The sequence below is a fragment of the Gymnodraco acuticeps genome, unplaced genomic scaffold, assembly GCF_902827175.1.
Source record: "Gymnodraco acuticeps unplaced genomic scaffold, fGymAcu1.1, whole genome shotgun sequence".
Lineage (NCBI taxonomy): Eukaryota > Metazoa > Chordata > Actinopteri > Perciformes > Bathydraconidae > Gymnodraco > Gymnodraco acuticeps.
The window spans coordinates 1858202-1872954 of NW_022990214.1; the positions used below are offsets into that span (position 1 = coordinate 1858202).

Sequence of the window (14753 nt, forward strand, 5' to 3'; positions counted from 1 at the left end):
GTTTGATATTATTATTAGGGCCGAGACTTTAACGCGTTAATTAAGATTAATTAATTACACAAAAATTAACGCGTTAAAAAAATTAACGCATTTTAATCGCACTTATTTTTGCACCGCGGAACGTTTCTCACTGGATGAGTTTCAGGCGTACCGATTATACTGGAGCACCAACTAACGTTCATGACTTCAGACAACAACAAACCACAGTGAACAACAGTGGGAAATGTTGTTTTAAAAAACGGACGGATGGAAGCGTCGATAAGAGCACGGTTGTGTGCAAATTATGCAAAAAGGAATTCGCATATCACCGCAGCACATCAAGCCTCAAGTATCACGTCAATGCAAAACATATAGCAGCTAGCGTGGAAGCTAGCGTGGACGTTAGCCTCTTTTATCGCGTTCACACCAAAAAGAGCCGGTACTAAAATTAGTTCATGAGAACCTTTTTACCCCCACGAAAGTCCCTGCTAGAGAGCAGAGAGCTGCTAGAGAGCAGGGACTTTCGTACGGCTCTCTTGTGAGAAAAGAGCTATATTTCTGATTGGCTGGGCGGATTGCAAACCACGCCCCGTAAAACTCCCAAAAAGTTTTGTGAAGCCGCCATTTCATTATCCTCGCATTAGCATTATTAGCATTAGCCCAGCGCAGAAACGCAGAGAGACTAACTTATGGCAACACAAAATAAAACATGGGAGCGGTGGAGATGAGGAGGTGTCGGCGTTCTGGCGATTTACTCGGAAGGCTGCTGGGACTCCCAGCAGCTTCTACTGAAGCCAGTCCCCAACTCCGGGGACTTCCGGCCGGGGACTTTGGGCGGCAGTATACGCCGTGAAGTGGTTTGCGGCCTGCCAGTAAACCCAAAGCAGAAGAAGAAGAAGTGACGTCAGCGGCTTCATTTGTTCTCATGAACTAAGTTCTCATGAACCTTTGTGGGAAAAGTACTGCGGTGTGAATGCGCCTAATGGTATACTAAAATCCATGTGAAAAAAATTGCTTCTCACTGTTCTTAGGTCAAATATTTATATGCGATTAAAAATGCGATTAATTTCGATTAATTAATTACAAAGCCTCTAATTAATTAGATTAATTTTTTTAATCGAGTCCCGGCCCTAAATTATGTTTTATTAACTACACCACTGGTCTAAACCGTACCTCCTAGTGGTTAAAGCACGTTATTGAATTTTGTTGTTGAATACGTTTTATTTGATGAAAACATTTAAATATTAAGAGTAGTCTACATACAAAATTGAAAATATCAAGAAGATACTGTAGTGATCTCTACAATAAAACAGTTTAGTGCAGGACGTCCAAAGAGATTAACAGGAGGATGTGCAAAACAGACAAGCTAATAAGGCTTTATTTAAACATTAAAGATTACTTTAAGTTAAGGTCTTCTTTTGAATAAAAAAAAAAACTTTGGGGTTATCCACAGATAAATATTAAGTCTGACAAAGTACTTAACGTCTAATATATTACATAGTTTATTTTGGCACAATCACCTTCCCTGAATTTTACTCAGATGTAACTAAAGTCTGATTTAAGGGTTGTTTATATTTCACATCATTAATCAGAATCTGCAAAGTAACTAAAATACATGTAGTGGAGTAAAAATACCAGGTTAACCTCTGAATTGTAGTGGAGTAGAACAAAGTAGTACATGCTGCTGTAACACAAACATTTCCCAACTTGGGATCAATAAAGTATCTTATCTTATCTTAAGATGATCGATGGCTACTGCCATATTTGCTAAATGTGCCTCTGAACCTTGACAAGTGCATGTTTCAGGCTTATCAATGAACAACAGGAGGGGTCACAGACATAAGACCAGCTGTTAAATAAAGCTCTTCTGACCTTAGGTGTCATGTGGGTATATTAATTCACCCATGTATTACTTATATGTTTTAAATTTGATAACACCACTGTGTTTCGTATCCCCTAAACCTCCAGGGTGTACAGTACACAGTTTAATACTGGCAACTTCTAATTGTGGGAAATACAAAAACGTCTGGCTGGAGCCGGGGGCTGGAGCCGGGGGCTGGACCGGTCCAATTCCAGTTTTGGAAAGTCTGCCGTGGTTCCATTCCATTTCAAAGAGCTGTTGACGCTCAGCGTAACCTTGTCGCACTGCCACTCCAACATCCAATCACAGGGCTTGATGACTAATCACAGGGCTTGTAAAGCAAGGCGGATGTTGTAGTCCCAAACGATAGCTGGGGATTCTGGCTAGTGTAGTGTCTTCGGAAACTGTAGTGTCTAAACTCCTAAAAAACTATTTGTTTCTCTGAATCGAAGGTTAAAAACACAAAAGCACTGTACACAATTTAAACCAATCAATATTGTGTAATTAACAAGGATAAACTGATGTTTTTTAGTGGATGAGTAATGCAGATATCACTGTATAATCATTTGACAGTGAGGGGAATATATCCGGTTTTATTATGAAAACTTCGAGACTGGAAAAACTGTTTTCACCCACGCTAACTTTACAAACACGTTATCCTGGCGAGACCTCAAATCATCTTCGTAATATCTATCAAACTATAGATCCTACACATACACTGGACGTGGATTCTAAGAGTACAATATACACTTCTCGCTAGAAATCTAATCAAAAAGCATTTTAATGGCCAAACTATTCTACAATTTAGGATTTTCCAGAGAGGGTTATTTGTAAATAAACGGGAGCATGTTGTTTCTTACACGACCACTAGAGGTGCTACACTTTAAAACGTGGCTATGGGTCGTAATCTAAGCTGCTTAAACAATCGACCTATTTGGTCGTTTTTTGTAGGAGGACAGGCTGTGTTTGTGACTCTCATACGTATATTATTATCCATTCAAGCCAAAGCAACCAAATTTCCAAATAATATGTATCTACTTTGAAAAATATATTTTACATTACTTACAGCTGTTTGAAAGAATATCCAAAAATCAATAATAGTGAACTAACTGTTAACAGAAATATATTAACAGTTAGTTCACAGTTAATATATTTCTATATAACAACATGGCTTTCATGTTCTCAGATATTGGCTAGTGTATAGCCTGTGGTAGCCTATTGAGTTCATACTGTGTAGCCTACATGTTCAGAACTGTGCATGGTCTAGGCACACTATAGTATGTTGAAGTTAATGCAAGGTCCCTCACACTAGGCTGTGAGGGACTAATTGTTTAGTAAGTACTGATACTAAATGAATGGCCCTAATTGCTTATTTTCTCTCATTTTAGATGTATCAAAATATAAAACCGATGGACCAATGCAGCCACATCTTTCAGCCTTTCCAAAAACCCTACAAGGACGGGCAAGAAGATCGTTCCACAGTGAGTGGTGTAAAGAGCATACCTGGCTGGAATATTCCCAATCTAAGGATGCAGCATATTGCTTTGCATGCAGATATGTTTCCCCTACAAATGCCCCTAAGACTGTTTATGCATCTGACAGTGGATATTCCAATTGGAAAAAGGCCACTTTTAGGGATAGTGAGTTTAATGTACATGCTAAGTCAGAGACACATATTAATGCAATGATCTCATGGGGTGAACACAAAAGAATGGCTGAAACAAACACATGTGTCCTGGGGATGATGGGAGCTGAAAATCAAAAATACATCAAAACCTTGGCTGAAGTTTTGCTGCTCACAGCGACTTAGAATATCGCACAACGTGGACATGATGAAACTGAATCAGAGGAAAACAGAGGAAATGTCCTTGAGATATTGAATCTTGTGAGTGACCATGATCCATTTATTTAAAAAATATTGTCACAGGGGCCCAGAAATGCAAAGTACACAAGTAAAATAATTCAAAATGAGATATTAGAATGTTTGGCAGGAATGGTGCAGGAGGGAATTATAAATTAAGTTAAAGCCAGTGAGCATTTTTCCGTTATGGCTGATGAGACAAAAGATGCCAGCAAAAAGGAGCAGATGTCCCTTGTGGTAAGGTACTATTATGATGGTGTGGTACAGGAGAGCTTCCTTGAGTATACCTGGAAGCAGAACACTTAGATGCAGGGAGTTTAACCAATAAAATAATTTCCTGCTTGGAGAAATATGGGCTGGAATACAGAGAGAATCTAGTAGGTCAAGGATACGATGGCGCTGCAGTGATGAGTGGAAAATGTTCTGGAGTCCAAGCTAGAGTGAAGCAAGTAGCCAAGTATGCATTCTATATCCACTGCAATGCACACCGTTTAAATCTCGTTCTTGTAGACTGTGTGAAAAAGGTACCTAAAGCTGGATGTTTTTTCTCGTTGTTGGAAAAGCTGTATGTGTTCATGTCAACCTCATATGTGCAGAAAGAAATGTTCAGTGGCCCACCACGGGAACTACAGAGACTTAGCGACACCAGATGGGCCTGCCGCTACATTGCTTGTCGAAACCTCATGGATAGGTTGACTGCAGTAATAAGAGTATTGGAAGAAATCTCAGATGAGCCCAATCCTAACAGGGCTGTAGAGGCACTCGGGCTACTTTGTCAAATTGACATTAAGTTAATTGCTCTAATTACAGTGTTCAGAAAGGTCCTACACAACGTTCTTATCAGATATGCTCAAGTCATTGAAAATAGACCTTTGCAAAGCTTTTGATCTGATCGAGACCCTCAGGCAGACTTTTGAGGAATATCGCAATGAAGGGGAAAGCTTCAATGAGCTGTGGAATACAGTAATTGAAACATGTGATAATTGCAATATTTCTAAAGTGATCAAACAGAAAAGAACCACACAGACAGCAAGAAGACTAGATGATGGTGTAGTCACATCCACACTTGGACAGAGAACCCGAGTTGACAGTAAAGAGGCCTTTAGGGTAAACATATTCCTTCCCATCATAAACTCCATGATTGGTGAGATGGAGAAACGATTCTCAAAGTCCAACTGTAACATAATGGAGGGAATACGGGCTCTAAATCCGTCAATCAGCAACTTCTTGAAGGAATAAATGGTGTTGTTATTTGCAGAAGCTTATGGCTCAGATTTGTCAGATCTGAAGAACGAACTAAATCAGGCAAGATTTATTTTTGAAAGAAACAGGGCAAAGGGAAAAGAGACTCCCACCACTTTGATGGACTTAGTCAAGTTCCTGGATCCTTTTGAGGACGTCCTGTTTGAGCTTTTTCGTTTATGCAAGATTGCCGCTGTTTTGCCAGTGAGTAGTGCTGGGTGTGAGCGCAGCTTCTCAACCTTGAAGCTTGTTAAAACTCACCTGCGGTCAACAATGGCAAGTAAGCGGTTGACACATTTAGCTGTGCTCAGCATTGAGAGTGAGCGTGCAAAGGCACTGGACCTAGATATTTTTGTTAAACGCTTTGCTGGACAGCATGATAACCGCCGCCTTAAATTGGCTTAATCTTTGTATACTGTACTGTGTGCAAATGTGTGTATATATATATATATATATATATATATATATATATATAGGTGGAGTAAGGTTGAGCGATGGAGAGAGAGAGAGAGATTGAGCGAGACAGAGAGCATGTGCAGCGGTCTGCTTGCGCACAGAGCAGGAGTTTGTGAGAGAGCCGGTGTCAGTACCAGATATGTTTGGGCTACCAGATATGTTCCGGTGTATTTCCGTCGCATCCGTCATCCGTCATATCCGTCTTCTCACCTCCCTCTGCTCCCAGCGCTCTGCTGCCACACACCGGCCGTCTGCAGAACTGCAGCCGGAGGAACTCGTTACAGCTTGTTATGTGTGTGTACTTGTGCACATAAATAATGTTTCTAATTATTTACAATTAAAAAATATATATATTCTGCGTTACTTTAGCCAACACTTTTATAATATATAAGCCGGATCATGTCGTTGAAAGCAAGTACAGATGTTCTCCCTTTTCCACAGTTCTGTGTGAACTTCATCTAAGGCAGATACTTTGCTTCTGCACCAGTTTAGCAGAAGTCTGTTTTGTAAGACTGGTTTTGTTGCAGTCTGTTCATGCTATGTGTTTCTTGCGTAAGACTATATACACACGGAACACATGTATTACAGGGCTGTACCCAGTGTGCTTCATAAAACATTTTTGAAGCTTATTTTTTTTAATTAAGCCGTTTCCATGTTATAACAGCATCTCGTTAAATCAATATCGGAAACAATAATTGTTTTTTTGTGGTTGTTTAAATGTAATTTATGGTGCTGTTAGTGCTTATAGACTGACCCGTTAATACAGATGCCCCCCCCCCCCCCCTTTGTGTGCGGTGAGCTGGAGAGAAGGCAGTCTATTTATTGTGGTGAAAATGTTGTTTAAAAAAACCCCTAACATATATGGATTGAATCAGAATATTGAGTTGGATCAAAACATATTGTACATTTTGAGAATTCTTACATCTATTACAATACATTTTGAGCTTTGGACAATGTTTGGATCAAACGAGCCAGAAACAACCTTAAGCAGCCACCACTGGAATATTATTGCAGTAATATTATAATACTAGTAGCCTTATATTAGTGTAGCCTAATATTGATCGACAAATATTTAGAAATAAATCTGGTTCTGCCTGCCTGCCTCATCGCACTCTGCCCTGCTGCATTACCATGTATAGTATTTACATTCATAATGATCCTTTTTTGTTGCAGAGCTTTAGAGGCTTTTACATACTACCTATGGCACGAAAATGTTGCGGTCATTATGGGGAAGCGGAGGGATCTAGATCGTTCACACATAACAAGCTGTACCGAGTTCCTCCGGCTGCAGTTCCGCAGACGGCCGGTGTGTGGCAGCAGAGCGCTGGGAGCAGAGGGAGGTGAGTAGACGGATATGAAGGATGCGACGGAAATACACCCGAACATATCTGGTAGCCCGAACATATCTGGTACTGACACCGGCTTGAGAGTCAATCTCTCTTCAAAATATAATTGCCAGCCTCTCTTGTCCCTGGCTGGCTTGCTAGCTCGTTGGTAATGTAACTGATGTCTTCTAATGTACCTGCATCTGGCGCTGAGTTGCCATATTCCTTTCAAGTGTATAAGTGTGAACCACTTCCTGATATTGTTGCAGATAAATATAAAAGATAATAGCCAAACTAACCTAGCAAGTGTAAACTGACAGGCTGCTGTGCCGCATCTCACTCAACAACAAAAATAAATATTAGGACAAAGCCCTACAAATAACAACAATAAACATAATCAGTGGCGGCTCCAGAGTATTTGTGTTGGGTAATCTATGGTAGGGCTAACCCATGCAGTGCTGGGGCTCAAGTCAGTATTTGCAATGTAATTACATACACGCCCCCTTGACAGTGAAATGCCACGCGTGAGGTTTAGATTATTTCCCTGTCTCAATCCAAATTGAACTGTATGAAATAAAAAGGCACATTTGTCTTGTAGTAAATCAAAAGGGCGACCTGGAGCCAATCCTGCAATTTACCCACAAGTGAAAGAGTTGACATGCTGAAAACCCAACCCCTGCAGGGGGGTCTGGGGGGATTCTCCCCCTGGAGATTTTTTGAAATACTAACATAAAATACACATTCTGGTACTCTCTTGAGAAGAAAAATAAATAAATCTATTACTACACGACATATTTAAAAAAAATGAATGCCATTTTAGTTTTGTGTTACTTTGTTCTGAAAGCTGAACCTGCTGCTCCTCACAGAGAGAAGAGGGAAGAGGCTGTGTGAACTACTTTACATTGTGGATAAGGGTGGATAGCCCCCATTGTTCTATGTGTCAAAATGAAAGACAGTCCACACACCTATCAATCATCAAACCGTGGGGTCTCATTTCATTATGTGTTGATTTCTATCAACACGTAATGTTGTATCGATGAATATAGAGATGTACTACAGCAAAATTATTCTCCGTTGGGACTTCCTGCAACAACACCACGTCGTTATCTTGATTCTGATTGGCCAGAAGACATTATCAAAGATGTTCTATTGAGAAGATGATCACTACGTGACACAAGTTTTCAAACCGTTTCTAGTCTTCGGTAATTACTGCTGTCTGTGCAATTTACGCCGCGCGAGTTGGCGGACTTTATTTTGCTTACTTTAAAATCATTTTTCATGGTGGGGCTAAGCCATTTCTTGGTATGGCTGTAGCCTACCCCAGTATACCCTGGCGCCGCCACTGAACATAATAATAAAACAATTAAAATGTTGTATTCAGCCCAGATTAAAACAGCGGGCCCAAATCCTGGATGGGCGGGCCTGGCCCCATGACGCCGGGTCTGTATATATATTCCATGGATTGCTCTTAACATTCCAATAGCAATGAATACATGAAATGCTTTGACAATAAATACATACAAAAATGTCATCTGTGGAAGCCGTGGCGCTGTAAAAAGCACGACCAATCATCTGAGCTGGCCCGGCTAAAGTAACTGGATGGCCTACCTGCCTGTCAGCCTTCCATCTGTGCACAAACTTATCTCGTGCCCTCATTGGTCATGTGCGCATTTGTGTGTGTTGGAGGAGGGGCTCTGTAAGGAACTCTGAAGGAAGGGGCAGATTTTTTTCGGTTGTGTACTTTCAAATTCTAGCGCACTCGAGCTGGTTTCTCCATTCTTACCTACCTACCTTTAATAAATGCAGGCACATTTTTAGCGCCTATTCATACTAAATCAGTTGTCCCTCCCCCTGGTGCCAGGACCAACAGATCCATCTCTAAGCTCAGCAGCCCTGTCCCCCCATAATGCTGAACCTGAACCAGCTTTTCTCCCAACTGAAGGAGGTGAGCAGCATTGTGTTGAATGACATGCCACTTAACATATCTGAAGGGAGACTGGAATACTATATATATAACAAAAAGCTAACATCGAATTAAAATGATACATTTCAAACACAGTATTTTCCCACATAGCCAATGATCTATATAAAAACAAAAAACTGCTTTTAGTCTATTTAGGATGATGGACAGTTTGAAGCATTGAGTGATCAGTCTGTAAACAAAATGTTAATCACAGACATTTTGGTTATGATATTAATACTAATGTTATTATATTAAAGCAGGGGTGGGGAACCTCCGGCCCCCGGGCCGTATACGGACCGCTAGACCATTTGGTACGGCCCTCGAGGTAATTTATAAACAAAGTGGCCTGTGCCTGGTGGTGGGGCCCAATGTGATATATTTTCATGGGGCCCAAAATCCCTGGCGGCGCCCCTGCCTGCACATTGGGGGCTTGCACAACCAGTAGAAAGGAACGAATTGCATTACTAAACTAGGCTAAATGTAGACTTACTTAAGTACATTTCTGAGATTCACACATTACATCCACTCTTTTATAGGCTCCTTAACAAACACAACCCCCAACTGGAAAAACTGGACATTCCCAATGCATATACACCCACACACACAAAAACAACACACAGACTCACACAGACCCAGTGTATGTGCAGGGGTTTCTTCAAATTACTACAAATTAAGATTTTACCAACAACAAAATATGATACTGTGCTTCAGGGGAGGAAGATAAATTAGTAAATGTAATTTCAAGTACTGTAGGCTACTTTAAAAACAAATTGAATGTGCTTGTATTAAATCAATTTATTACACATAACTTTAGTAACTACTAATTTGGCAGATTAATATTAGTGTGTGTGTGCGTGTGCGTGTGTGTGTGAGAAAGTTGAATACTTCTATTAAAAACCGTAAAACTAATTGTTGTACGTTTTTATTGCATGCAAGGACTGGGTTATGTGTTCAACATAAGTTGATTTTACATTGTCTTATTATGTGATTCACATACATACAAATCACCATAGAATGCAGAAAATGAAGTCTCTGAAGTTGAAATGTGTTGTTTGGGGGGAGATAACATTTGCCCCCTCAGCTGGAACCTCATGCCACCCTTTCGCCACCCCAGGTATAACTTGCTAGAACCGCCCCTGCTTCAGGGACGTGTGGCTCGGAACTCCAGATTCATATTCATAATTTCCCCTTGAATTAGCCCAGATGTGGTAAGAGTGACTGTGGATAAATCCGCGCGTAAAACCAAAACACACACACGCAGCGATATGACACCTACCTGGAGCACGGTCTTGATGGTGACGGGGGACACGATAGAGGTGCATATATTCTCTCCTTTACGCATCACCTGGCCCATGACGAAGATCATCGGCGTGGCGAGCGCGAAGGACGCGAGCCACATGGCACTGATGAGCTTCTTGGTGCGGCTGCGGGACATAATGCTCTTGGCTTTGAACGGGTGGCAGATGGCCATGTAGCGCTCCACGCTCAGGCTGGCGATGTTGAGCGCAGTGGCGTAGGAGCAGCTGTTCCGCAGGAAGTAGTAACCCCGGCACACCGCGTCCCCGAACACCCACGGGTGGTGGAACCAGATGAAGTTGTAGAGCTCGATAGGCATGGAGAGGACCAGGATGAGCAGGTCGGAGACGGCGAGGCTGGCCAGGTGGTAGTGCACGGTGCTCTGGAGGTTCTGCAGGGTCTTTCTGCTCAGCAGGGTGTAGAGAGTGATGGAGTTCCCCAGAGAGCCCACAGCGAACAGAGCAGCGTATATGACAGTGACTATCACCCTGGAGTAAACATCGGTATTCACTTCCAAGTCTTCGTCATCCGTGTTGGAAGCGGCGGTGCTGTTTCCAAAGGTGCTGTTTCCAAACAAGGAGTTATTCCCAAAGAGTCGCTGCTCCAGGGCGACAAAGTCGCGCCCTGACAGCGTGCCGTTTAAATCCATTATCCCTCTGTGTGTGAGAACATGGAAACAGAGAGTATGAGTGTTAAAAGTGAGTGGACATCTGTTGCTGTTGCACCAAGTGAGGAGAGGTTCAGTGTGGGAAACTCGGAGGACATCGGTTTTTATATCCGTCACCACGTGAGGCGCGCTCCCATTGGATCCATTGCAATGACGCACACTCATTCAGAAAGGAGCCCGTTCAGATTCACCTTGAACACTAAAGAAAGCAAAAATCAGACTTCCTGAGGGACATTTTTGTTCACTCTCTGTTTGCCTGTCAAGGCTTCACTCTCTCTCCTGCTCTCTCACTCGCACAAGAAGTAATATTATAGGCACACATGGAAGAAGTATCCAGATGCTTTACTTGAGTAAAAATACCAATACATTAATGTCAAAATACTTCATTACAAGCAAAAGTCATACAATCAAAATCGTACTTAAGTAAGTACAAAGGTGTTATCAGCAAAATGTACTTAAAGTATAAAAAGTCAAAGTTATCATTGTGCAGACATATTGCCTTTATGTGTGTGTATGTGTATAATTATATTCTTACACTTCTTGCATCAAGTACCGTTTTTATGTTAAAGACAAACCCAGTTTGGATTTAATTTTTGTAAAATATTATTGTGACTTAACCCTCTGGAGTCTAAGGGTATTTTCTCGATTTTTTTTTTCGAGTTATTCCACTAGGATCATTTTTAGAGATGCATTTGGAGTGTCACTGGAGTGGAGTAAAATTACATTATTTCCCTTTTAAATGTAGTGGAGTAGAAGTATAAAGTAGCATACTCAAGTAAAGTACTAGTACAGTACCTCAACTTTTTACTTAACTACAGTACTTGAGTGGATGTACTTAGTTACTTCCCACCTCTGGTTATAAGCAACAGCTGGAGACCTCACGACAGTCTCACATTGTGTCAGAGTCTGCAGTTCAGACGGTGACTGCAGCGCTAATGATCCATTCTCAGTGTGGAGAAGTATTATCTCTGGACCGGCAGAGAAGAGATGTTGCTCTAATGGATACATCACAGCTGCTGCTATTGCTGAGACCACTGAAGCAAAGCAGGCACACACACACTCAATGGAAGTCGAAAGATATCAAAATAAATGTTCTATTATAAAAAATCATTACAACTCTCTTGGTGGCGTCTCCATTTTGGAGCTCAGTTTTTATCGTGTGTGTTACATATTCACATTTGTACTAGAGATGGCAAATCCGGATCCTTTTACAGACTCGAGGTCTTCTGAGTCAGTCATTGAAGAGATCCGGATCATACGAGTCACCAAGAGCGTATAAATCCTATACCGGTGAAACAGGAGCACATAGTCTCCAACTTCAAATATTCCAATTTTAGAGCTACTAGGGAGGGCGGCAGTCCACTGTTTGTGTATTTGTAATTTTGAATTTGTCACTTGAGATTTGCATTTCACGAGCATATTAAACTAACGTTACATTAACCTCCGCTACACAAACGCGATATAACAACGTTTGTCTCTTAATGCTTGTTTGGCTTATTACACTTGACTGGGTGAAGTCGTCAAATTATCTGTGCACAGTATGCATCTACGTTATCACAAACAGAGCTGACACTCACTGAGTCTGAAAACCCAACCCAGTCTCATAAAAAAACGTGTAAACGTAGGACTTAGTATTTCTACAAAAACGCCTCTGAAATCCCTACGTTTTTTTCACCATTCATTCCAATGGCTGGCGTCTGTGTCACGTGATCTTCACATTTCTCCCTGCAGAAAAAAAAAACATGGCCAAACTTCGATTTATTCTCGGTGTAAAATGCCTATTTTAAAGTTAGTTTGGCCATTAAAATGGCTTTTGATGTCATTTGATGCGAGAAATATGAGTTATATTTCAGATTATGTGTGCAGTGGATGTACATGATCTATAGTTTGCTAGTTATTACGAAGATTACTTCAGGAAATTGTGTCGATACAACGTTGTCATTGTTACCAAGTTGGTTGCTAGGGACGCTGCTATCAATATTATTTCTGTTATGTTGTGTAACTGTTTAATGGTGTTATCTTTATTGCTACCCCCTTCCCCGTCAATGTATAGTGTTGGTCCACAGCGCAAACGTATTAGTTTAACAAAATCCGCATCTAAAGATACGTTATTTTCCCCTGTGCAATTCCAGTCTCACATCTCACATCACATCGTCATTAACAAATACCGGAAACAGACCGAAAAGACTTTATTCCGAGTGTGCTTGCTTTTCTCTTTGAAAGTCATCACATAACGGCATTGTAATACACGGTTCGGCTGCATTAAATATTACATATCTGCCGTAGTTCTCTATTTATAGAGCCCTGATGAGAAGACTTCTAGACAAACATGAGGAACTGAAAACGTGACGTGGATCATAAATATATCAGCCATTAAACAACATCTTACATTTCCTTTCACACAATACGTCTCCTTGCAGTATTAACACTAATTCAGCTGACTTTTATATTTGATCCAATAGATAGATAGGCTGTATTTACACCATAAAGGTGCACAGCTGATATAAAGGGACACCTAGTGGTTAAAGCATGTTATTGAATTTCATTATTTTTATTATTAGATATTAATAGGATCCCTATAAAGTATATTCATTACTCGTTATTCTCTACTAATAGTTAATTAAAGACTGTATATAATGACTATTTTGCACATCCCTTTCAAGATTTCATGATTTTCTAAGGTTTATTGACATATCATATAGGCCTACACAACTATGGTGTAGTTATGCATTGAATGAAAAACTTGGGTCGCAGGTTCCTCAATAGTGCATTACAAGACATCTATCAATATTTGTGCATACCTCCAGCAATGTTAACTATGTTGAAGCACTTATTTTAACTGATATTATACATATGTATTATACTCTTATAAGATGTATGTAGATATTTCATCTCCGGCCTTGTCAGGTATTGAACAATCAATAAATAAAGAACACAGAATTGTTAAATATAAAACACAGAATGTGTGTGATTATACTAAATTATTTACAAATAAACACCACTGCATATTTACAACTGTTACACATGCTGATGTAACGCAAATGTTTCCAACTTGGGATCAATAAAGTATATCTTATCTTAAGCTGATCGATGGCTACTGCCATATTTGCAAAATTTGCCCCTGAACCTTGACAAGTGCATGTTTCAGGCTTATCAATTAATGTAATGTTATCAATTAACAACAGGAGGGGTCACAAACATAAGACCAGCTGGTAAGGGGCAGGGGGGGGACGCGGTGGACCCGTTCAAATCCAGTTTTGGACAGTCTGCCGTAGTTCCATCCCATTTCAAGTGCTGTTCGACGCTCGGCGTAATTCTCGGAACACACTCTCCAATCACAGAGCTTGAGGACTATCACAGGGTTTGTCACGCGAAGCGGAGAGAATACTTACTTCCCGGTGTAATATTCTCTAAAGCAAATGAGCTGCTCCGACCCTCGGTCCTGACGGACTCCAACTTGTGTTTATTAATCAAACAAATAAATAAACACAAGGATAATTATGTGTTATTGTTGAGTAAATGGAGAATTGCACAGGGGAAAATAACGTAGGCTATCTATGCCACAATTTTAGATGCGGATTTTGTTAAACTAATACATTTGCGCTGTGGACCAACACTATACATTGACGGGGAAGGGGGTAGCAATAAAGATAACACCATTAAACAGTTACACAACATAACAGAAATAATATCGATAGCAGCGTCCCTAGCAACAAGTAACAAGTAGTTAATAAGACATTAAGAAAAAGGCATTTTAAACAGTCATTAAAAAGCAACACAATCTACCTGCATTGCATTACTCTAAACGTGTAATAACGTGCTTTAACCAGTAGGTGGTTTGGGTTAAAAAGCTTTAAAGTGTAGTGCCGTGAAAAGAGAGTCGGAGGCGGTGTATTAAGAATGGAGTTCCAATCTTTATTATCCATTACTTCAGAGAGGTTAACACATGCACTGCTCTGCCTGATGAGCTAGCAGGAATGGCAGCTAAAGCTACAGGTGTTCCCCACTAAAGGGTCCGTGTGGCAACACAATAAGCAAGGTGAATTATGTCCAATAACGTGTCACCACACAAGCCCCCCCAGAATTCACACATAAACAAAATC

At 40.6% G+C, this 14753-nt stretch overlaps 1 protein-coding gene across 1 annotated transcript in view; it reads right to left on the minus strand.

Annotated features, from left to right (window-relative positions):
* Positions 1 to 10632, minus strand: part of ntsr1 (neurotensin receptor 1 (high affinity)) — a 68408-nt gene extending 57776 nt beyond the window's left edge. The window contains exon 1 of the mRNA XM_034218510.1: positions 9964 to 10632. Within this exon, the coding sequence (XP_034074401.1) occupies positions 9964 to 10632 (669 nt within the window). The remainder of the gene's footprint in view (positions 1 to 9963) is intronic.
* Between the last annotated feature and the right edge of the window lie 4121 nt (positions 10633 to 14753).